This window comes from Ambystoma mexicanum, chromosome 2q (genome assembly GCF_040938575.1).
Source record: "Ambystoma mexicanum isolate Mex_15411 chromosome 2q, UKY_AmexF1_1, whole genome shotgun sequence".
Classification (NCBI taxonomy): Eukaryota; Metazoa; Chordata; class Amphibia; order Caudata; family Ambystomatidae; genus Ambystoma; species Ambystoma mexicanum.
The window spans coordinates 1267875216-1267901130 of NC_090924.1; the positions used below are offsets into that span (position 1 = coordinate 1267875216).

The window sequence follows — 25915 nt, forward strand, 5'->3', positions numbered from 1 at the left end:
ATAGGTGGATATCTGGATTTCAATTTTACTTACTTACACACTTACTCTAATAGCTGCAGAAACAGATGCATTACCAGCTCTAATGCCAGCGTTTCTACAGCCCTACTTGGATCTTGGTCATGTGACCTAAGCCCCACCTACCTACTTAGCACAGCACCTTCCCTTCCTTATTTAACTCTTAGATGAAGGGCTTCCGAAGCAAAGGGCAGTCAAAGAAAAGGGCAATATCTATTTTGACCTGTTCAGACCGGTAGGACCCATGTCCAAAACCCCGGCTCCTCTAGCATCGGTAAGCTCCCTCAATTATGTTTCACCTCCCCTATCATCCCATCCCTACCATCACCACGCATTTCCAACCACGCTGCTCATCAGCACCATCATGGACACCACATTGCAGCAACCTCACCTGTGTCACCATAGAGCACATCAACACTCCTTCATCCACTACTGCACGAAAACTGATGCTCGCCAATGTCTCCGCAGCAATCAACCATGCAGCAGACATCGCCAACCTCATCACCTCACTTGACTTGGATGCCATTTTCATTACTGAGACCACCCAAATCCTAGTTGCTTTAAACAACAGCTACAGAATTCTGGAACAAGGCTGTCCAACAAGATCAGTGTAGGCCCCATCATTCACAAGGTGTCATGGCCATGCACGCAACTGGGCGACGCCAGCATTGGCTCTTTCGAAAACCCTTCCTGCCACTCCTGCTCCCCCCAATGGACACAATCACTTTTCACCTCATCTACAGACCCTTCATCGAAGACCTAATGGAATTGGTCACAAACATGTGTCTCGGACATGCCAACATCTTCCTCTGGGACTTCAACATACCTGGCAACCCACCAGCCAAATCAATGAAGGAAGACCTCCTCAGCGCCCTGCCCACCCTCCATCAAAGCTCTCCAATCCTGCTCGACTGGTCAGACCATCTGGCAATCCCCTTTGACATTAGTCACACCACACCAGTCGAGTTAACCATGGGAAACCGAGCAAAAAAGCCTTCATATCATTCAAAAATGTCCTACCCCAAGCTCTCACGAAGACCTGGCCAAACTTTCTCACATGGGCTGATCTACCTCCGACAAACCAGGACTACAACTCGCTTCTCCAAGAACGCAACACCACCATCAAATCCAGCATCAACCGCAATGCCCCAGTAAAACAATGTACCCTCAAGCCTAAGCCTTCCGAACCATGGTACGCTCAACCGTCCTCGCCCTGCTCATGGAACACATATAAAACTGATTACCAGTGCCAAGGCCAACTACTACCAACACATCATAGCCAAGCCCAACAATTAAAACGGAGCCATCGTTCAAGTCATCAAGCACTGCATCAACCCTCTGCCCGACCCACCCATAGGGCACATCGTCGAAAAATCCACTGCCATCCACTTTCTTCAACAAGGTTTGCATGATCGGCTATCAAATAGACACCAGAGCCACAACTGACAGCACACTACAAAACCATCTTGCATAACCACAACTACCTGGCCAACTTTCAAGACACTCACTATGGAAGACCTCACTGCCACCCTATTATCCCTCAAGGCCACATCGTACTCAAGACCCTTCCTGATGCACTCTTCCCTTGCCTGACAATCTAAACGGCTCCCTACCTCACAGCATCTTACCCTCGACCCAAAAGCTGATGAATACTCCCGTTTCTCCAGACCCTAATATTAGACCTTGATGACCTCAGCAACTACCACCCCATCACCCATTTTCCCTTCCTATGGAACATCCTAGAGAAAGTAGTAGCCACGCAACTTCTCCAAATCATCGAAGCCAACAACCTCTTTCAGGCCTACCAATCTGGCTCCAGACCAAGATACAGCACAGAAACAGCTGCCATCAAAATTATCGACAATACCCTTAAAATCCTTGATGATGGCCATCCTTGCCTCCTGGTTCTTCTTGACTGCTCTGCAGCATTCAACACAGTAGCCCACCAGTCAGTCACTGACAATCTACATCGCTGCATGGGATCAGCGAGATTGTCCTCAGCTAGTTCAAATCCTACCTTGCTATTCACCACCAGTTCGTACAAATGGATTCCTCCAGATCACCAACTCTACCCACCACCTGTGGAGGCCTGCAAGGATACATCCTCTCCCTCGTTATCTTCTATCTTTACATGGAACAGCTTGGAACCCTCCTCACTCCACACAGCATCCACATTCACCAATACGCAGATGACACGCAGTTTGACCTCAAGGTATCCACCATCAAAGCATCCACAGACTTAAGGCCTGCCTCATATTAATCCAGTTATCGATGTCCAGTGCTTACCTGAAGCTCACCCCTCCCAAGATTGAATTTCGACTGTTGACCATCAACCCTGAATACCCTGACAATTTGACCTGGCTCTATGCTATGCACCTCGAGGACTTCACACCCCAGCTGGCCAGCTGCTCCAGGTCCCTTGTGTTAAACATCGAGACACCTCTCTTTCTAACAGCACAAAGCAGGAACGGCAAAAATGTATTGGTACTGTGAGGCAGGCATGGTATCAAGAGAGACACAGACTCAAAAGTAACAGTTTGAAAACCATTATTATAAAACTTTGTAGGGCTGGCGTAATGCCTAACTGGCCCTACCTCTTATGGGGTTGTTCCCTCAACTGGTGCGTCTAAGGGCTGTCTTGCCCTCACTCTTAAAACAAATATGATGTTGGGTCTTATCAAAGATAAATGGTAGTTGAAAGAGAAATGCAAACCAAGGCTGGTTTCAAGTAGCCTTATTGTCCGGTTTAGTTCTCCCAGTTTGAAAACAGTGCAATAGTTAGGGTCTTCCAGGTAGGGCTTTTGTAGCAGGACAATACAGTTTACAATGTATCTTCGTCTCTTGGGGTTCCCCTCCCCAAGCTCTGACCCCTCTGGTTCCCAAAACAGAGAGTCGCATTTTCTTTTTAGGCCTCTCAGGGTTCCCTTCCCCCAATCTAGGCTTCTCTCTTTTCAAAAATGTCTCTCGTAGTTTAATTTGGGCCTCTAGGGGTTCCCTTCCCAAGCCTAGGCCCTTCTTGCCTCAAAAATTCACAAGGACAAAACACCAAATTTCACCTTGCCAGGATGCACTTCTCAAAGTACAGTACTTTCTTGTGAGGGTTCAACAGCCGTTCCTTCACTTAGGAGGATTTAGCTCCCACTTTGCTCTGTGTAGCTCCCCCTTTTCCCACCTTCTATTAGGTGGCGCTGTAAACTGCCTTTGGCTAACACCGGGACAGTATCTGAGACGTTCGAGAATGCAGGGCTTTTGCTCCTCCCTACCCGACCCCTCTCCTTACACGATGTCTTCCTTCGAGCCTTTCTGTGCCTCTTGCACACTTTCTGTACCTTGTCGTGCCTTTGCACACTTTTCCGTTTTTTTCATGCTGCCCGCACCTTTCTCACTTTTTCCCTTCTTTCTTTCGGGTTGCTTGCACCCTCTTTCTTTCTGTTCTTCCCAAATCACTGTTTCTCTTGCTTTGTAAATATCGTTTTGCTTGCACCTTTTGCTGCTACTGCTCCCACTCCAGCCACCTGCACGCTACTGAGTTTCTCTGTCTCATGAAATTCTCCCGAGTAGCACAGGACTGGCAGGCAGTTTCCTCAGGATGTGCATGTCTAGGTCATGGTCTCACCACCTGCTCCTCAGACAACCCTGGGACCTGCACGCATCTCAGGGGAACGAGCACTGGCCTGGATACGGCCAACAGGTCACAGCTTTCCCCAATCCGGCTCCATGGAGACACAACTCCCTCACCATGCTGCAACCCCTCTGACACACTGGGTCAGCATCCTGGCGTCCCGTCCTCCTCCAGATCTGCCCGGCTCCTCTTGCTGAAGCCTCCTGTTACATGGCTTCCACGATCCATCCAGCAACCCGAGCTTTCTCATTCACTCTAGCAGAACTCTACCTTTTATACCGTAACTGAGGGTCAATTGGAGTCTGGTGTGTGTGGTTATTGTGAAATGCCTGACCCTGCCTGACTATTAAAGGGACAGCCTAGTGATGTAGTGTATGCCTCTCCAGTTCTCTTCCTCTGCACCGTATGTTCTTATGGGTAATCTTTCTAACTCCCATTTGCATCTTCCTCGTCCCAGAAATGGGGAGTGGGAGATGGGATGAGACTGAAAATAATGTAGAAAGACTGAGGGAGAGTGTGCTGATGTACAATTGGAAAAGGGGGAATAGCATGTCTCGCCTTTAGGCATTCTCCGCCCAGTCCCCTGCCACCTTCCACTCAGGTGATCCTCCCACGCTAGTCCACCCCCAGGGTCGGGATCCAAAAGAGATGGCCCTTCCTTGGCCACCTGAATGGAAGATCCTGGGCGAGAAGGCAGGAGAATACCTTCAGGTTTCTCACTGTACCAACGTTATCTCCCGTGGAAAATCAAGCCTTTCATCCCAGAAAACCATTTCAGATCTACTGTCCAAGCCTTGGTCGTCTTCCACCCGGATGGTGGCAATGCCCTTTTGAAAGGCTTCCCTGCAGCTACTCTGGCACCACTGTGATGTGTCCTGCATGCTGCAGCACGACCCATCACAGGACTCATCAAATTCGACCACAACATTGCGACCCTCACCGATCTGCCCTGTCTCCCGCTGGAAGCACTTGCCTTCAAATCGTGCTACATCATCTAGAAGGCTGTCACCCTGAAAGTCCCCAAGCTACCTCACGTAGAAACTCAGCATTCCCGAAGTCTACAATCCTCCAGAAGGAAGGACATGTGCACAATTGAACTCTGCGGGTGCAGGAAGGAAAGAATCAGAAGATGGGACTTCTCCGTCTACCCCCCGCCCCCCAAGACCATGCAACTGCCTCCCCATCATCTTACTTTCTCCCTTGCTTCTACAGTTCAGGAAGGAGGCTCCAACCCTCCTCTTCAAGGAATGGCTCCTGAGCGAGGAACCATTCCACACACCCTCCACTCCCCACCCTACTTGAGACAGGCTGAACTGTTCTCACCGTTTTACTCACCGGCTGTTTGTAGATCCCTTGCTGCCAAATTGCCTGTTCCAAACCTCCCCTGTTAACTTCCTGCTTCCTTGTTTCTCTGCTTTCCTCGCCTTGTCTTCCCCCTGTCCCCCAATGATTGTAAAGTGATCTGTTCCTTCCCGAAGCCAGGTCTGTGCTCAATAAATATGCTAGCAATCATAATAATCGAAAAGGATGTAAATACCCCCATTCTACATATCTGTAAGTAGGCTTCCTCCTCTCTGTCTTATTTTCTGTTGTCTCAAATGTTGTTATGAATCTGTGAGATATGCAGCTGGGCACCAATTCGCGCAAATCGTTCAATTACCCAATCTGACCGGTTACATTTGGTCGTTGGATCATTTTGACCTAATTATAGGTCTTATGACCTTCTTTCTTTTTGACCATATTACTTGAACATGAGGAGCGGGGTTTGCGGGGGTTCCCCCTATCCTCATGTTCAAGTATCTGCGTTTTTGCGGGCTGCGGGGTGACCTCTGCTTCCGGAGGATTGGAGGCGGGGGACAGGGGAAAAAAAGAAAAGCGGACCCTGCAGCAGCAGGTTTAAAAAATGTAAGTAGGGGGTTGGTGGGGGTTGTATTGGGGCCCTGAAGGGTTAAAGCTTTGCGGGATTTGGCCGCAGCAAAATAGTCAATTTGGCCGCAAAGTATTCTGCCACTGCCAAATCGTATACATCCCAAATCAAACCCTTTTATTTAAATTCTCCATACAGTACCACATGCCCTCTTTCTCTGTCTGGTATTTCTTTGGGATGGCTGGAGAGAAAATGACTACATTGCGGGAGCTGGCAGATCCCTAATGGGATGAAGGCTATGACTTTCCATGCGTAGCATGTTGCTCTTTTTTTTCTTCATTTTTTGTTATACAAAGTATCCTTTTGTAAATTGCATTGTACTAGGGACATCCCTTGAGCCCATGGAAGGGGTACTACCCGTACTGGAGTAACTATGGTGAGTAACCATTTCTTAGTGGTTGATCAATATGTTAAATGGGGTAGTTGTTCGGTGGAAATGGTTGCAGCAGAGCTGAAAATGTAGTAATGATTGCCATTTTTATTTCAATTAATTTCAATTTTTTTTGTCAGAAAATGCACGGAAAAAGCAAGAAGGTGTTGTGAGTGCATCTTCGGTTTATTTCTCGGAACACTCTCCTTCTCTGCCTTCAAGCTCCCCACCCTGCCTGAAACTGCGTGGCATTATGGACCTCAGTCCTTTCACTGTGACCGACCAGACTCCTATGGAGATCGTAGTGGACATATTCCGGAAGCTGGGACTGCGCCAATGTCTAGTCACACACAACGCGTAAGTACGCACAGCTTGAAGGTGTGAGAGTGGCAGAGGTGTGGTTATGAGCATTGCCGTGACTTGATTCCAGTGATGCACACTGTGGTATTCCTTTCTTGCATCGGCCTGACGTGGGAAACTTTAATAAAACGTGTTCAGTAGTTAGCCAAGGATTGGAGATAGAGACTTTTTAAATAACTTATTAATGACATCTGCATATTTTCATGTCTCAGAGTTCTTTTGAAATGGTATTGCTTTCGAGCAGGTTTGGAGGAAGGTTTGTTTAAAGTAATATTACATTTTATAATCTCCGCATATATGTGCTGGTTTTCTAAACAGAGACCCCCTGGCCTTCAGGGAGACTTGGGCTGGCCAATATGCATACATTCGCAGGGAGTTTACCCCTAATTAGAAGCTTAATTCAAAATCTCATGTTTGTGCTCTCAACATCTAAAACAAACCACAGACTCGCAACAAATGATCTTATAGCCTGTTTTGTGAATCTTAGTTTGACACCTTGAAATGTACGTTTTTAGAAATGATGTATGTTGTTACTTTTGGGGGTTTCTTTTGAAAAAATGTTCTCAAGTAATTTTCTTTGGGTTGTGTAAACCACCTGCTTCTATCAGTTATTTGTGCAATGGCTTTACTGTTAAGGTTTCCAACAATGCACAGTTTGGTTGACGCAATGCTACCAACCGAAATAAAGGAGGCATATGCAGTGTTAGTTTAGGCAGGTTTCTGAGTCAACTCACTTGTGCCCAGTGACTTAGTGGAAGCACATAACTTGAAGTGCTGAGGGTTGTAAAGATCGACGTCTGCATTATCGATCATTGGTGAAGCGACTGTGCTAGCAGACTCTGGGATCCCGGAGCTGTAGTTCCTGGCGCGGGCATGCACTCAGTATTTCAGAGTGGTATAAGCTATGATGGGCAATTTGATCCAAGGACTGGGTGGCTTAGGATCAGGAGGCCATACTTGGGCTTTGTGAAGTTGCGTGGGTTGAGGTGATTGCCAACAGAGAAAACTGGGAGTCCTTTTTGCACGTCTGTGTAAGACTCTTGGCTTGGAAAAGTGAGCAGCTGGTGAGGTTCTTGAGAAAAGGCACCCGTTTCTTTTAGGCACCGAAGGCTGATTGCAGAGTCGATGAGCAAACCGGTCGAGGCGCAAGCCAAGTCGCACATTTCTGGCTGTGACCGCTCACAGGATTTGGTAGCCAGTGAGGTGGTTGCACATAGTGGGCAAGCTAGGTTAGAGACATTAGGGGTGGCATGCAACATAAATGTAACTTTGGGCAAAAAGTTGGTGGGAAGGATGGTTGAATAGTCGGGCAGCATAGGTGGCATTCGTAGATTCACGATAAGAAGTAGACAGCTAGGGTGTACATACCGTGTCATAGTGGCATGTGCCTTACAGTGGCCAGACGCGGGTGGAGGGAGGCCTTAGTGTTTGGGGCAGGCTTCACCTGCTGACTCCACAATACAGGGCACATCATGTTGAAGGCCAATCCGCTTTTGCAGGAGGCAGGCATTTGGTTGTGCTAGAGTTGCAAGGTGCTAGGGGCAACAAGCTGGAGGCCATGTTCAAGGGTGCAAAACACACCAGAGAGTATGTAAGAGGCACAACAGGGGGACATGTAGGATCAGCATCCATAGTTAACTGAGTATGCAGGGCAATTTGTGAGGACATAGAAAGGCTTGCAAATGAATTTACATCAAAATGTTGCAGTTTTTTTAATTTCGAATCTAATAGCCCATCAGGGCCTACCTGCAAGGCTGGGGCACAGAGGACCCTCCCAGGTGCAGAGAGGCATCTTCGTTGATCTTTGGAGACAGAATCTTCAGCTGCACACGGAGGTCCTAGCCAGACAGGGGTGTTTTTTACGTAATGGGTACATCATTCTGGCCGGCACTTTTGCTGGATTTTGTCCTGCATCTAGAAACTATTTTGTGGAAAGCATAGTACAAATGGCGTCAATGATCCTTCTATAGTCTCCCGCTGAAGCTGCTCAGGGGGAAAACGAGGAGTTATCTGTTGAAGAACTTGAACAAAACACAGAAGAGGGAAAAAAGGATTGAGGCTGTTTACATTGCATATAACTCAATTAGAGGAAGGGACCTGGCCATACAGTAAAATGCAAATGCAGTGCATGGAAATACTTTTTTTGTACTATAGATTTGCATGACTTCCTGTTAATTTATTTGCCTCCACGTTGCCCGGTTTTCCCTTCATTCTGTCTTCATCTTGTTAACTTGATGAACATCTCCTGCTGGACTTTAATCAAAATACAAGCTAGATCACAATATTATCTGTTAGATCATGGACTTCATCTGTTTCTTTTCTGCCTTCTCTTCTCTCTTTAATTCCTTCCTTGCTTGCTTGCATCTAGTAGAAATTTATATTGTTGTATGTGCTATTTTGTGTATTATGTGCAGGATTCCCAACCCCCCTTTCGTGACTTGCATTTTGCAGGCTCCTGCCTTTCCTTTTCACTTTTTGACTTTAACTAGCATATACCCCATGTTTTCCCCACTCTGCTCCTTGTCCCCCACGCACCCCTACAGCTTTCCACAATAACATCCTACACATTTGTTTTAATGCGTTATTAACAAATTGCACTTTTCAGAAACACATTCCTTGAAAATGCAATTTGGTAACATGCTTTCAAAATGAGGGTAAGCATCTAAATAGATACAAATGTGACACAGACTCCTAGGACTAAGAAAAGTGGGCTTTCTGTAAACAAATGCTATTTACAAAAAACCCGAAACTGCAAATTCCAGATCAAAAGGCTGCATTTCGCAGGTTCACCTTTTTGTAAACTACCCTCTCCTGGTCGCTTTCGCCTACACACCGAACCACCCACGGCTGCGTGGCACCCTTGAACCCTCCCTCTTGCCCACACTTACCTGCTGCGGGTTGCGGCCTCCAGCTGCCTCCCATTTGCTGTTGAATACTGCAACCCCGGGAGCCCAACTCACAGCATATTGCACTTTTGTGAGCTAACTTTTGTGCCTCGGGCTTCTGTGGCATCTAGACTGCCAACGGAAAAGTGGCACAGCAATACCAACCTGGGAAGACAACAAATCCATGTGGGAATGGACTAGGAATTTGGCCAAATCGATCAACCGAGCTATGGAGGGAACTGCAGATCCAGTAATTCCAGAAAGAGGAAAAGCAACAGTTAGCAAGGACAACAAACAATTAAGGAAAGACAGTGACAAAGTACAGGGTGGGGAAGAAATCTAAAGACAGAGATGGATAGCAACAACTTTTAAAACAAGAAAGGGGCTGAAAAATAAAGGCAAGGACAAAAAATCCAGGAGGGGTTTTCATTAATACCATGGGGTATGCAGCCAAATCAAGGTTCAGGAAGGGCAGCAACTCCATGTGGTGATATTGATCAGTAAAGGGCAAAAAGGTCCAAGGATTGGAAAGGCCAAGCCTGGGGTTGTTGAACTACCGAACAAAGGATTGTGTCACTATAAGAGAATAAAGCAAGTTTGGGGCATTGAGCTTCCTGCAAACTTAGTGGTTCTTATGTCAAAGTTCAGTTTCACTGCCTGATCCCTATTTCAGCATCACTTCAGTCTATTTGGAGTGAGATGTGCAGATTTCCATTTCATTTTATTCGACTTTGTATTGCCAGGAACATCATAAACTCTTGCGTCTGGGGCCTCTCCGAAAACAACTATAACTCCAAGTTGTCTGTAAATCCTTTTAAAATGTTCACTTCCATCGTTACTGCTTTCTATGTATCCTTGAGTGTTGCTTGAACTTCGGAGGCGTCCTGAGTAGTGGCTGCCTTCATGTGCACTCTGGAGCAATGTGAAAAAATACAGGCGTGCATGTGGGCTATAGATGTATTGTTACTCCTGTAATCAATGTTACCCACTTTGAGGTTAAAAGACCGAACTGTGGCTCTGACGAGGAGCTGTTGTGACTTCGGTTTTTTCCCTGACTTTTCATATCTATGGGGCGTCGGAAAAGGAGTCATCAGAGAAAAGTAAATGTTTGCCTGGAGAGATCCTTAGCCTTTTATGGTTTTGATTTATCAAGTACCGTGTGTTGTCGTCAGAGTTCTCCCATGTTTGCTGAGTCCTAGTAGTTGTTTGCAGGTTACCAGATTATAATTTGGGTACAGGCTGTACGCATCTTATTAACATCAAGTCTGGCATATGGCAAATCGATGAAGACATGCAGGGGGCTTTCCTCACCCGACTGGATCCTTGTCAGGTAGTCCAGGAAACCAGTTCTAGATGCAAAAGTGGATAACACAATGTAGCATTGCAAGGACATGTCCTGGGCGAGTCATGTTGCTAGATCAGCTCAGAATCTGCCTATATGAATCTAGTTTGTAAAGGTGTAAATACAATGATACATTCACACTGAGCATATATCCAAAATCCTATTTAATACTTTCAGCAAAAAATAAATTAAATTCAGGAAAAAAGCGATACGTGTTTCAAACACGTGTTTAGAGACATGGGGAGTATTTTTGTGCATAAAATGTTTTTAGCAACTTATGGCATTTGTACCCCATATGTGTTTTTTGTTTTAGACTCTAGTGTTTCACAAGAGAACACAAGGTATACAAGTTATTAGAAAGGGTTGGTTTGATGTGACACATTTCGTGGCAACTGACAATTATATAATTTTACTAACTTGTTTTAATTTTTTGTTTTTCTTCTTTTCCTCTTTCTGGTTTTCCTATTATGTTTTCTGGTTTTTATAATTACCCACTTGTGATTTTTTTGGTTTGCTTTATGACTCAATTGAAATGGATTATTGCAAATGTATTCTAATTATTGTTAACCAACTTTGGTACAAAATACTTGAATATGTTTACCTATTGGCATGTCACCTGACGCTATCTTGACATGTTGTTCTGGTGGTTCTTTTGGGAATTTTAATGATGTAATACGATTTCTGAGGCTTGTGGAATAGGCTTAGATCACATGCTGTGCATAGGCTGACATCTAGTAGAATCTGCAGAGTATTACAGTTGTTGTTTTTGAAACTCGAAAAGGGACGTCAACAGGGCGTGCCAGTAATACTATCCCTAGTGTGACGTCCACTGTACCCATGGTCCTTCACACGTTGAGGTCCCTCAGATTGTTTTTTTCCGCCATCATAGACGGACACTGTTTCGTGGAGTTCCCTTTCGACTTATCGCCCTTTATTATTGCATAATTAAGAACAATTTTTCTTATTATCCTTTATAACCCTTTATATCCACTAGCTATCGAGACCATCGGAAAGCAGTTGAGAAAAGTAACGACCGTTGAAGACTCCCGTCGGCGGAACCGTTCCGGCCTTGGAAGGCCGCTCCGGCCTTCGGCCCGCACAGTAGGGAGAGAGGAGGGAGGTCATACTAGAATGTATACCCCTTTTCATACACTACATTCGCCCAACTGCCGTGTCATTTTGTTATGGAAAGGACCCCCCTTTAAATTGTGCCCTAAGTGCAAGAAAAAGTTCCCGTGGGTCGACAAACACCTTGTGTGTAACCTCTGTCTCCCTCTGGACCACATCGAGGGTTCCTGTCGAGTGTGTAGACTCTTCAAACTCAAGACATTGAAGGGCCGCTTAACTAAACGCTGGGCCCATCACGCCAGGCAACTCGAGGCCATAGAAGTTGAGGGTGCATTCAGCGACAGCAGTAACGCTGCGCTATCCGACGGTGAAGGTGACGGGGTTACTCCGGTTTACCAAGCCAGGCCCCCGACCCCAACAGACATGCCGGCGGCCATGTTATGGGGACAACACCCGGCGGCGAAAGCGCTCTCACTACCCCCCCACCAAACATACAACCCACCGCCGAGATTTGACACACGTGTTGAGCAAACAGCAACGCGCAGCGTCTAGGGAAAGGTCAGTTGAATCGCTGTACTCTGGGCACTCCAGATAGAGATCGCCACATGACGGGTCCCGACTGTCGAGAGACAGAGCAGAGGTTGCAGATAGAAATATTCCTGAAGATCATGAGTCGGCTGACGAGACTTCGGAGCTAACGTAGCGAGATTTGACATTCCTCGTCGATAGCGGTAAAGAAGCCCATGCAGGCCAGACTTGCTCATTTAATTAAAAAGCATGTACCGGAAAGCCTTGTGAAGTCAAGGGAGTCTAAGAAGAGCTCCTCTAAGACCCCTCGTAGGGATAAGACACAGAACGATGGGTCCCTTCATAAGAGTAAGGAACCTCAGACATAGAATTCCCTGTCTTCAGCCTTAAAGAAAAAGCCTACACCTTCTAATGTAATCCCGTCCACTCCAGAAGATCTAGGTCATTCCCAGTTCTGCCCAATGGTCAGCTGAAGATACAGATGGGGTCATGTGAAGAATGTCTTTCATGGCATATTTTCATGAGACAGACCCCAACTACTTCACACGTTTTCACTCCTCCCCTCCCACAACAGCGACCTCTGGGTTGCAGATCCCTGTTGAACCCCCTGCTAAAAGGTCCCGCCCCAGTGAACCAGCGCAAGATCCAACTATAATTGAACTATATGACCAGGGCACTGATCATGAAGACCTCTATGACCAAGAAGCCGCAGACCATTTTTATAGGGAGAATGAAGAGGATGAGGGTGACCCTGATACAGATATGTACGTAATAGACTCACCAGTGGATCAAGACCCCCCTATTGTAGATTCACCCATAAATAATCAACCTCTTCTTAACAAGGTACTTATCAAAGCGGCTTAACATTTTCAAATATCTACCCAAGAGGATACACAAGACAAAGATTTTGTGGATGAAATCTTGGGAGACAAAAAGGCTGTTACTCGGTTTATTCCACTTCTGAACTCTGTCCAGTGGAAGGTACATCCCTTGCTGGAGAAACCCAATCAGACTAGGGCAGTGACCCCACGCATAGAGAAACATTTCAGACCTGCACCTTCAGACCCGCTGTACATTAGGGGCCAGCTAAAGCCTGACTGGCTAGTTGTGACTACAACAAGAAAAAGAGCAGGTACTCCCCAAGCCTCCTCCGAGGCTCCTCCAGACAAAGAAAGCAAGAGGCTTTACACAATGGGCAGGAAGGTGGCCTCTTCTGCGCACCATACCAGAATTGCTAATAACTATACCTTTATTAGCTAGTAATAACTGCCATAATTCGGACAAAGTCTCAGCGCTACTCTCGTCAGCCCCGGAACCCCTCAAAACTCAATTGGCACTGGTGGCTGCAGAAGGGAGGGCAGTGTCAAGCTGTCTGCTAAAGAGCGGTCTTGACGCCGCGTACCACGCCGGCAGAATAATAGCTGAGGGAACCATTATTAAGCTTGACGCTTGGTTACGCCAATCCGGATTTAAGCCAGAGACGCAGGCTACACATTAACATGCCCGTCGAGCCCAATATACTCTTTGGCAAGGCTGTTGAGGACACCTGAAAAACAGCCAAAGAAGAACATGATGCATTGAAATCATTGGACCAATTGACCAATAAACCTCCTGGCCAAAGGGGAAACAGCAATTTTCATCGCACACAAGGACAATTTTCCCAAAGTGGTTCCTAATAATCAAAGTCAAGGTACAGCCTGGGGGAACAATCAAAGCCAAGCCTCTCATCAGAGTTACCAGAGTGGACCACGCAGATCTTGCGGTCGCGGAAGGGGTTCCTCCTCCAGAGGTGGTAACCCACCTCAGAAGCAGTGATATCCCTCTTCCGGTGCCCTCCCATGCCTCTCCAGTAGGAGGGCGCATTTCCAACTTCACCCAAGCATGGGAGGGAATCAACTCAAGACAGAGGGGTGCTGTCCACCGTAGCGGGTGGATATTGTTTAGAGCTTCTCGGAAAACCCCGGAATCACCCCCCAGGCCAGAAAGCCCACTCCAAAGAAGACCAACGCATCCTCCTTGAGGAAATTGTCCCGCTTGCGTTTCAAGAAGGTGAACCAGCACTACCAATTCAAAGTACTGACCTTCGGATTACCATCTCCTTCAAGGGTATTCTCGAAGGTACTTGGGGTGGTGGCAGCACACGTGCGCAGGGAGGCAATCCCAGTGTACAGGGGAGTCTCCCCTAATTTGCAGGCAAAAAATTCAAAGAACTATCAACCTTCTCTTTCAATTGGGTTTCTCCATCAATGAGAAAAAAATCAAGCCTAGTGCCAAGCACAACCAAACAGTTCCTAGTTGCTGTCTTAAACCCAGAAGAGGGGTTGGTATTTCCGTCAGAGGAAAGAGTCCAAAACATGTTACTGCAAATACCACATTATCAGGCTGGTGTCAGATAAGGGTGCGCATAGCTTTGCGTTTGCTAGGCATGATGGCATCTTGCATTTACCTGGTACCACACGCGTGCCTGCACATGCGACTCATGCAGGAGTGGTTGGCAAAACAATGGTCTCAGGCAAGTAGTCAGTGGGATGATCTAGTGGTCATTTCGCCAACACGACTACAAAATCTTCGCTGGTGGACAAAAGAAAACCTGCTGAAGGGGAATCCCTTCCACGATCCGGAAGTACAAGCGATTGTCACGACAGACGCCTCACTCGCTGGGTTGGGGGCTCATAACCTTCACCACACAGCTCAGGGTCTGTGGTCTCGGGCAGCTGCTCAGAACCACATCAATCTGCTGCATTCGAGTTTCACCTAGCGAACCAATCTGTGCAAGTCCTGACAGACGGCACTACAGCTATGTTCTACATCAACAAACGGAGCAAAAGTTCTCCAAATCTGTCCAAGCTTGCGCAAACAATTTGGAGATGAGCACTCAAACAGAAGATATTCCTATCGTCTCAGCACGTTCCATGGGAACTCAACTCTCTGGCAGACTCACTGAGCAGAGATCCTCTACCAGAGGAACATGAATGGCGACTACACGCAGGGGTCGTAGAGCAACTCTTCTCTCAATGGGGTTACCCCACAATAGACTTGTTTGCTACAAGCGAAAACGGTCAATGCCCAGACTTCGCATCCAGGTTCCCCCAGCCAGGCTCCAAGGGGAACGCTTTATGGATGAACTGGTCGGGGAAATTTGCTTATGCTTTCTACCTCCCCCACCCGCGAACAAAACCTCTCATGAAGAAGGTGGTCCACAAAATCCACAAGAACCAGATGATGCTCATCCTAGTGGCTCCTATGTGGGCAAGACAACCTTGGTATCCAAATCTGCGCAAACTGGCGATGTGCGATCCCATCAAGCTCCCGTGCCCATCCAACCTCCACTCTCAGCATTGGGGGGGGCTAACAGAGCCTTCAACCTCACTCAATGAACTTGGTAGCGTGGCTCCTGAAGTCATAGAGGTCGGACATCTTAACCTACCACAGAGGTGCATGGATCTCTTGAAAGAAGCAAGAAAACTGAACACTAGGCACTGTTACTTTGACAAGTGGAGGATATTTGTAATTTGGTGCCAGTCTAAACAAATTAGCCCCATAGAATGTACTCCATCCCACATTCTAACTTGTATGCTCCACTTTCTAGATTCAAGGTTAGTATTCAACTCCTTAAAGGTCCACCTGGTGGCCTACACCACCTCCCACAATAAAGTCTCATGGTGGAAGATGCCTGTCATTAAAGCATTCATGGAGGGGGTAAAGAGACTTCAACCTCCAATATCTAATCCGCCGCCAGGATGGGATCACAATGTTGTACTCGCTAAGCTCATGGGACCTCCTTTCAAGCCGATGCATAAGTGTAGTATTAAACACCTAACTTACAATACTCCCTTCTTAGTGGCTATTACGTCCATAAGAAGAGTGAGTGAAATATAAGCATTGTCAGTGCAGGATCCTTTCTTTGTGGTACACAAAGATAAGCTGGTTTTACACACCCATCCTAGGTTTTCTCTAAATTTCATGTAAACCAGTATATTGAGCCACCGGCTTTCTTTCACTACCCCACGAGCTCAGCGGAGGTAAAACTCCACACTCTAGATGTGAGAAGGCTGGTCCTTTACTATGTAAACAAGACCAGATCGCTAAGGAAAATAGACCCAACTGTTTGTCTCCATAGCTACAGGCAGAGAAGGAGACCGCATTTCTAAAAATGCCATCTCCAGATGGATAGATGTATACAATTGTGCGATTCATTATCAAACAAAACACTGCCTTTCACACCTAGAGCTCACCCCACAAGGAGCACAGCAGCCTCTCTAGGTTTCATTGCAAATGTCCCTCTAGACCGCATTTGCAAAGCAGCTACATGGAGCTCAATACACACTTTCACTCAGCATTACTGCATTGACACTCATTCCACAGATACACAGGTGTGGGACAAGCGGTTCTAAGACATCTGTTTGCCCGTGAACCTTCTCACATCCCGCCACCTTCCCCTAATACTGCTTGCTAATCTATGCACAGCATGTGATCTAAGCAGATTCCACAAGCCTCAGAAGGGATACATTACTCACTGTAATCGTATTTCTAATGCTTGTATCTGCTTAGATTCACATGCGCCCACCATTCCTCCCCACGGAGAGAAAGTGCTTGGATGCTTATGAGCTTGTTCTGATGCGTATCTGCTTGGATACAACTGTACTCGCGCTTCACTTCATGCTACCTCATGTCAGAAAAATAACATTCGAGGGGATTGGGTCCTCCGATGTATTCCATATCTATGACAGGTAATGTCCACAGCTGTGCTGCTTCGGAAAATCTTTGGCGTCTGCGTCCTGCGTCGATGACGTCGATGTGCCATCCCCGAGAACCTTCTCCGACGGCCGACGTCACCCTTTGTTAAGTAGGATGCACGACGCCCATAGCCTCAGTTCCGTTTTTTCCGCGAACGTGTTCGCTTCGTGAATCTCGGTACGCCTCGACTTGTTGGAGTTTGGTGTTTTCAATTCTCGGTTCGTTGAACCTGTTCGGTTTTTTGTGAAGACCTGTTCGTGGAGATGTCTACTTCATCTTCAACCCTGCGTCCGGGCTTAAAGAAATGCAGGGACTGTGGGTCCAAGATGTCGGTCACGGACTCGCACGACGCCTGCCTCTGGTGCCTCGGGGAGGCCCACGATACGGACGACTGTCGACTGCTAGTCACTCACGGCAAAGGCCTTGCGGCAACGCAAGAAGAAGCTGTCGGTAGGCCGGGTGTCTAAGCCCCGGAAGTCGAGGTCTGCGGGGCTTTCGACGGATGACTCGAGGGGCGACTCTCCGTGTCATCGTCGGAAGTCCAGTGGGTCTCCTTCCAGGAGTCGGTCTCGCCACTCCTCCGCCTCTTCAAGGCATTCCCGGAAGCGCCGGCATCGGTCGCCTTCCCCGTCCTCTTCCGAGGACTCCGCCCGTCGGCGGGTCGCTTATCCCTCCATGCAAGCGACACCGGAGGAATGGTCTTCCTTCGGGAAGCAGATGCTAGCGATTCTTGAATCGCAGGGCACCGGTCCGTCCGCGCCTCCGAGTGGGGTCGGTCGGCACCGGTCGAGAGACACCGCTCGTACGCCTTTGGGCTCGGGTGGTCGGCACGGCTCACGGGAGAAGTCCTGCTCGGACAAGGGTACCGGTTCTCGCCATGCCCGTTCCAGGTCCCGGTCCTCGACGCGCGATCCTGTGCCGTCTTCGAAAAAGACGTCGACGCCTGTGGCGCCGAGGTAGTCGACGATTTCTCTCGAGGCTCTGCCTCCAAGGGGGTCGTCGACGCTGTCAGCGCCTAGGTTGTCGAGGGACACGCTCGGAGCTCCGGCTTCGAGGCCTGTGTCGACGCCGCCGATGCTGGCGGCGCTGCAGCTGACGTCGACGCCGATTCTCTCGACGTAGACGCCTTTTCTGTCGACGCCAGTGCCGACTCGTTCGGCGCCCTCGACGCCTTTCGAGGCGGTGGTGTCAGAGGGGCCCCGTGGCACAGGGGCCCCGTGGCACAGGGTTTGCCCCTAGAAAGGCTCTGGCTAAGGTCAGGCACTGCTTTGGTCCCCAGAGGTCTTCCTCTCCTCGCCTGGAGTACATTTCAGAGGGTGATGAAGGCTCTGATGACGGCTTCGTTCCGCTTCCGGTTTCGGTTCCGGATGAGCTACTCTCGGGCCATAGCCAGTTTGATGACCTGAGGCAGTCACTGCATGATGCCAGTGGACTGGACACCTCTCCGGAGGTGAAGTTTTGTAGGCCGGAGCCTGGCACTTATGCCGATTCTTCATATTGGCGCCTTATGTCTCGGGTCACCGAGTACTTGGGTTGGTCCGCTCCCCCAGGGGAGTTCGTTCAGGATGATCTCACGGACATCCTTGATCTCGGTCCCCCCACTGACCCGGTTTTGCTGTTTCATAAGGCTCTGCAGAGAAGGGTGGCGGCAGCTTGGACTGCTCCGGAGAGTCTCCCGGCAGTTGGCAAGTCTTTGTCACGGAAATACTGTCCAGCCAGTAGCGACCCCTGCTACTTGTCCAGGCACCCCACTCCGGAGAGTTTGGTGGTGCAGGCGGCTACGGCCCCGGCAAAGCAGGCGTCGTATCCTACCATCCCTCCGGATAGGGACGACAAACGTTTTGACGGCTGGGCGAAGAAAGTGTTTTCTTCGGGGGGTATGGCGCTTCAGGCGGCCAACTCCATATGTGCTTTGTCTCGTTTCACTCGCACTCTGTGGGACTGTGTTGCATTAGCGGCTGAACATATTCTCGAAGGTGACGAACGGGATGGTTTCATTGCTATGGTTCAGGATGGCAAGGATGCCATGTGTGAGGCCGTTCAGTCGGGGTTGGACTTGGCAGATTGTGTAAGCCGGTCCATGGCGGCGAGCACCGTAATGTGCAGGTTTGCGTGGTTGCGGAAGTCTGGGTTCGCTCCTGATGTGCAGTCCCGGCTCCTCACCATGCCCTTTGACGGTGAACACCTTTTTGGCAGCAAGGCTGACGAGAGCCTTGAGAGGTTGCAGACCTCCAAAGCTGCAGCGAAGTCGTTGGGCGCTGCAGTTCACCAACCTCCGCCTTTTCCTCCTAGGGGACAGCAATGGAGGGACGGTTCCTTTCTCTATTACTCGTCCTTCAGTAAAGGGAGGGGAGCTAGCAGTCAAAGAGGCCATCGTAAGAGTGCCAGAGGTGGAAGCAAAGGTACTCGAGGTGCCAAGGCCGCACGGGCAGTTGCCTCTTTGCCCTCAGGCAACGCCACAGCCGCTACCACTCAGTCATGAGGCCGGTTCGCCGGTTGGGGGAAGGCTGGCGCAGCATCTTGTAGAGTGGCAAGCCATTATTTCGGATGTGTGGGTTCTGGAGATCATAACCCACGGCTACTGTCTTCCTTTTCGGCAGAGGCTTCACGACAATCCACCAGGGAACCTCTTTGAAGTGTCCGGATCCGCTCCTTGCGCAGGAAATTCAAGCTCTGCTGGAGAAAGGCGCAATAGAACTGGTGCCTATAGCGGAGAGGAACAAGGGATGGTATTCCCTTTATTTTTTGATTTCGAAGAAAGACGGGGGATTGAGACCCATCATGGACTTGCGCGGTTTGAACAAACTCCTCAGGAAGGACAAGTTCAAGATGGTGACTCTCTCTCAAGTCCTCCAGGCCCTTCAACTTCAGGACTGGTTGGCGTATCTCGACCTCAAGGATGCTTACTTCCATGTGACGATCCATCCCAAGCACAAGAAGTACCTGAGGTTCGCGGTTGGCGACTTGCACTTTCAGTTTCGGGTCCTGCCGTTCAGATTGACCTCCGCCCCGAGGGTTTTCACCAAGCGCATGGTGGTGGTGGCAGCTTATCTCAGGAAAAGGGGGATTCACATCTACCCCTATCTGGACGATTGGTTGATCAGGGGGAGCTCTCCCGAGCAAGTCCTGGATCATCTGTCCGTCACCTGCCACTCCCTTCACAGGCTGGGCTTCTCCCTCAATTTAAAGAAGTCCCATTTGACACCAACGCAGCGGCTCCATTACATCGGAGCAGTGCTCGACACGTCCCTGGGGCAGTGCTTTCCTCCTCAGGTGACGGCTCTTCACATTCAGCAGATGGTGCACAAGTTTCAATTTGCCCAGGATCTCCAAGCGTCCCGAGTGCTTGAGACTGCTCGGCCTCATGGCATCCTGCATTCTTCTGGTGCCAGAGACTCGTCTGCGGATGAGATCTTTGCAGTGGGCACTCAAGCTCCAGTGGTCTCAGTCCTCCGGCAGGCTGTCGGACCCTGTTCAGGTGCCACCCTCGGTAGCCCAGGACCTTCTGTGGTGGCCCGTCAAGGGCAATCTGATGAAGGGGGCCCCATTTTGGCTGCCCTGGCCGGAGGTGACGATTGTGACGGACGCATCCCTCACGGGATGGGGAGCTCATGCCAACGCGTTGACAGTCAGCGGTCGTTGGTCTCCGTCGGAGTCCAGACTCCATATCAATCTGTTGGAGCTGAGGGCCGTCAGGCTAGCCCTGAAGGCTTTTCTGCCGACTGTGCGTGGAAAGAGTGTCCTGATTCTAATCGACAACACGGTGGCCATGCACTACCTCAACAAAAAGGGGGCTGGGGGGCAGGGTCACTTCCGCTGTGCAGGAAGGCGATGCAGCTCGAGTTCTGGGCCATCCAGCAGGAAGTTTCGATCTCGGCGGTTCATCTGGCCGGAGACGACAACGAGACGGCGGACACTCTGAGCAGGCAGAGCACGATCTCTCACGAGTGGGAGCTGGCTCAGGAGATTCTCCTGGATATCTTCGCCCTTTGGGGGACCCCTCAAGTGGATCTCTTTGCCTCCAGTGTCAACCGGAAGTGCGAAAGGTTTTGCTTGCGGGAATTTCCTCCAAAAGGAGCCTTAGGAGACGCGTTCGTGGTGGAGTGGTCATTCCCACTGCTGTACGCGTTTCCTCCAGTCCCCGTCATCCCGCAAGTGCTGCGGAGGTTACGGAGGTTCGGTTCCCGGATGATCCTCATTGCTCCGGCGTGGGCCCGGAGGACGTGGTACCCGGACCTTCTAGACTTGTCCATCTGCCCACCTTGTCGTCTTCCCTACCGAGACGATCTGCTCTCACGGGAGGGGGGGGTCAGGTTCTCCATCCAGAGGTCAGATCCCTCAATCTTCACGCTTGGCTTCTGAAAGGTTGAGGTAGAAGGATTGGGACCTCCCTGAAGACGTGATGGAGGTGTTGCTCTCGGCCAGGCGGCCGGCAACAAAGTCTCTGTACCGTTGCTGTTGGAGAAGGTTCTGCGACTGGTGCAGAGTTAAGAATGTGGATCCTTTTGATTGCGACATTCCCATGGTTCTGTCTTTTTTGCTTTCTTTGGCCTACAGGGGCTTGCAAGTGGGGACCATTAAAGGTTACCTGGCGGCGCTGTCCATATTTAAGCGCTCCTCTGATGAGTGTTCCTATTGTAAAATTCCTTTAATTTTGCAGTTTTTGAAAGGGCTCACTAATGTGTTCCCTCCGTCACCTTTTCTGGTGCCAGATTGGAATTTGAACCTTGTTCTTAAGTTTCTTATGGGTGCTCCGTTTGAGCCTTTACATTCTTGCCCTTTGAGGCTGTTAACTTTGAAAACTGTTTTTGGTTGCGGTTACTTCCGCTCGCAGAGTGAGTGAGTTACAGGCACTTTCAGTTAAGCCACCCTTCACTGTGTTTCATAAGGACAGGGTTGTTCGTCCTTCTTTTCTTCCGAAGGTGGTTTCGGAATTTCATTTGAGCCAGAAGGTTGTTCTTCCGGCGTTCTATCCTCCTCCACATCCTGGTAAGTAAGAGGAGAGGCTCCATAGGTTTGATCCTAGGAGAGCGTTGAGTTTTTATAGTTCGCGCGGGTCAGAGTGGACGATCAACTTTTCATTGGTTACGCTGGAAAGCGTTTGGGACAAGCTGTGACGAAACAGACTTTGTGTCGGATTATTTTAACTATCTCCGAGTGTTACCGCTTGGCGGGTAAGGATTCTCCAGCTGGCTTGCAGGCCCATTCTACCAGGGGAGTGGCTGCGTCTACTGCCCTGCAGAGGGGAGTTCCTATTCGTCACATCTGTGATGCAGCCACCTGGGCTTCAGTACATACTTTTGTACGTCACTATGCCCTCGATTCCATCAGAGGGAAAGATCTGGCCTTTGGCAAGGCATTTCTCTATTCCACAATTTGATTGGGCATGCTAAATTTGTATTCTAAATTCTTTCCCACCTCCTTGCTTGGTACTGCTTTGGGAGTCTGTCATAGATATGGAATACGTCGGAGGACCCAATCCCCTCGAAGAACAAGTTACTTTCTTACCTGGTAACGTTCTTTCGATGGGATGGTCCGACAACGTATTCCATATCGCTCCCTCCCTGCCTTCCCCGCTGCAGAATTTCTTTTGCGATTGCAGCTTGCGTTCCGCAAGGCCTTGTGTGTCTGACTGGCAGAAAAACTGGTGGCACACGTTCTGGGAAAAAAACGATAACTGAGGCTATTGGCATCGTGCGTCCTACTTATCACATCCGGTGACGTCGGCCGTCGGAGGAGGTCCTCGGGGACGGCGCATTGACGTCATCGACGCAGGATGCAGACGCCAAAGATTTTCCGAAGCAGCACAACTGTGGACATTACCTGTCATAGATATGGAATACGTCGTCGGACCATCCCATCGAAAGAACGTTACAAGGTAAGAAAGTAACTTGTTCATCTGAGGGACCTCGATGCGTCAAGGACCATGCGTACAGTGAACGTCACACTGGGGATAGTATCACTGGCACGCCCTGTCGACGTCCCTTTCCGAGTTTGGAAAACACCAACTGTAATACTCTACAGCTTTCACTAGATGGTGGCCTATGCGCAGCATGTGAATCTAAGCAGATACAAGCATCAGAAATACGATTACAGTGAGTAATGTATCCCAAATACTGCTATGTCCCGTCCCCTTTCCTCCATACTTATGGGACATTACTCCGTCCTGTGGGACGGGACCGGAGCACTTTGTAAAAGCATCCAAAAAAATGACAAACATTTTAGCCCTTCCTCTCTTTCTACGCGGGGTACAGCACGCGGCCTTAACCCCGCCCCTCTTAGCTCCGCATCGCCCATCAGTCCTTTTCTCTGCTCGTTCGGGACTGGATGCACTTGCATCTGCGGAAGAATTTCTTCCTTTTTTCCTCTTCTCTGGCTCTCGCTAGCGATTGTGTAGTAGTCGGTCTGTCGTTTAAACTAGACTTTCCAAATTGTAACTCGTGTCAGCGGCGCTTCGCGAGGGCGGACCCACATCCTCTTTGTTTAGAGTGCTTGGGTCCCGATGACCATTGGGACTCCAGTTTCTATTGTGATTCCCTTTCGGTCCGGGCCCTTCAACGTCGGTTAGAGCGGTGGGAGGAGGTGTTTCAGCACACTCCTCCTACGCATTTTCAATCATTCATCGACGAAAAGAAGAAATACCCGGTGAGTAATTTACTTTTCAGAGCTCCCCGACCGGGGGACTCCTTCACAGGGTCTTCCCGGGCCGGGAGGAGCGTCGACCGCTCTGTCACCAGGGCTTGCCCTGAGGTGCCTTCTGGGCCTAAAGAGTGTACCAGAGTTTTCTCCGAGTGTCTCCGTAAGGGGCCTGTGGACACCGGAGTACAATCCAAGGCCCCCCCTGTGGGGGCTGCATGTAGACCTAGTTCTACTGAATCGTGGGATACCGGAGCTCACTCCGAGGCCTCCTTATCGGCTTCCCTCAAAAGTACCGTGGTGCGCCCAGAGGCCTCGGCTGGGCTTGGCAAGACCGAACGTATGTTCGAAGCCCGCTGTGAAGAGGCTTCTACCGGACTCAGTTCCGAGATCCCTCGTACAGAGGCTAAGGGAATCAACAGTTCTGAGAGGCCTGAAAAGGCTTTCTCGTGAAAGGTCTTTCTCACCGGTCCCGCTCTTGTGGCGACACCAGAACCGTTGAGGGGGCAAGGGATGAGCTTTTGAATCGAAGTTCCTCCTTTACCGGCAGTGCCGAGGTCCTTCCTGTGAAGTCTAGTTTGGCTATTGGTGTGTCGCAGAAACATTCCAAGCCGCATAGTACCGGCTTGGCTGAGGTTCCTTGTGTAAAGGCTAAAATGAAGACGTCTGATCCATCGGTGGGGACCCCTGCTTCACTTCCACACATGCCGCAGTTCCCCTCAGGTGATGGCAAAATGGTGGCTGTTCCCGCCACAACCACTGCGGCCATTTTGGGTGCTTCCCCCTACAACTAGGCCATCGGCCGCAGGTGTAGGGTTTGGTTCTGTGGGTGAACATAAGGTTCCTTGTGCGCATCCTTTTCGTCCAGTTCACGACTGGAATGCTCAGATGCCTCTTCCGCACAACATCTCGCTGCCTGTGGGTTCAGTACCCTTGATTTATGTGGACACCTCTGGGGATGGGCCTGTTTGGCAACCCTCCCCACTGCGCCCCTGAAATTATCCTCCTCATGAGAGGCCTCCTCCAGCAGCTCCAAAGCCTTCTCCGGAGAACGCCTTTTTCGGTAAGTTGCAGACGCTCATGCGTACCGACCACATAAGGGAGTATTGAAAGGGTCTTTTTAGGGAAATATGCCTGCCTGCGCCTCCGGCTCCACCTGCTCCTCCGGTGGTTCCGCCGGCGCCGCCTTTGCCTGTGGTGCCTCCCCCTACCCTTCCGCCCTTGCCCCTGTTGTCCCCGGTGGACAAGGCAGTGCCCGACGTAGTTCAGCAAGACCCTGATTCTGTCGAATGATGCGTAGGGCGATCAGGACAGCGAAGACCAGCCCCTCTCTATTCGAGCTTTCCACGACCGGGTGTTGGACATGTGTCTATTGGATGTTCCAGTGCCCGAGGCACCCACTCCGCAGGAGGGTGTGCTTTCGCGGGCGTTCTCCTCATCTCCTTCGGAGCGTACCGGCCTGTCCTTGCAGAAGGACATTTTGGCCGAGGTCTGTAGAGCCTGGGAGAAGCCACACTCTGGACTTTTCGTCAATAAGAAAATTGATGAGCGATACAGGCTGCATTCTTAGGAAGAGGTGGCCCTAGCATCTTGTCCGCCCCCCTCCTCCACGGTGGTGGCTGCGGCCACTTTACAGTCCAGGTCTGCAGCATCCTCTTCTACGACGGCTACTCGGGTCCTGGGGAAAGAGGACAAGCTCCTCGACTTCCTTGAGGGGAAGGTTTTTGCTGACTCGGACCTGCAGCTCCGGCAGGCCAGTGCAGAATTTGTGTTAGCTGGGGCGAATGTGAAAATGTGGAAAGGTTTGTCAGAGTTCGAGGAATATATTCCGGTCGAGAAGCTGGAGGACTTTAAGGCGGGATTGTCCGATACCAGGGTCTTGGCCCAGGATCTGCTGGAGTCAGAGGCTCATCACAGACACACACCTCGACAGGTGTGGTTGTATGCCACCAAGTTCTCAAAGGAGGTGCAGGACAAGGTGTTGGACCTGCCGTTTGATGGTAAGGAGCTTTTCCACTCCACAACGGATGTGGAGCTGACCAAAAGGAAAGACATAACCCAGACAGCTAAGCCCTTGTCCGTCCTGGTTAAAACTCCTTTTAGAACCCAGAGACGGTTGTCGCAAAGCTGGCCCTCCTGGTTTGAGAGTTTTTCTAGATCGGAAATCCCGCAGAGCGGATACCCCTTCGGGTAACAACCGCCGGAGGCAGCAACGGACTCTCGGTTTTTCTCCTGCTCCTCAGCCTCCTCCTCAGGTTCAGGTGGTAATGCCACTGAAAAGCCTGCCAAATGAGGGTTCTCCGCGCTCACACGAGATCCCGGTGGGAGGACACATTGCGTCTCATTGAGAGGCGTGGCAGACCATCACCGAGGACCGGTGGGTCTCGTCAGTCGCTCGGGCAAGCTTCTGCTTACCCTTACCTGC

The 25915-nt window shown here is 49.7% G+C and overlaps 1 protein-coding gene across 4 annotated transcripts in view; it reads left to right on the forward strand.

Annotated features, from left to right (window-relative positions):
• The window catches only part of CLCN5 (chloride voltage-gated channel 5), a 1154200-nt gene that overhangs the window by 1085032 nt on the left and 43253 nt on the right, over positions 1–25915 (forward strand). For all 4 annotated transcript variants that reach the window (XM_069648662.1, XM_069648664.1, XM_069648663.1 and 1 more), the window contains one exon: positions 6075–6291. In XM_069648662.1, coding sequence (XP_069504763.1) covers positions 6075–6291 — 217 coding nt within the window. The remainder of the gene's footprint in view (positions 1–6074; positions 6292–25915) is intronic.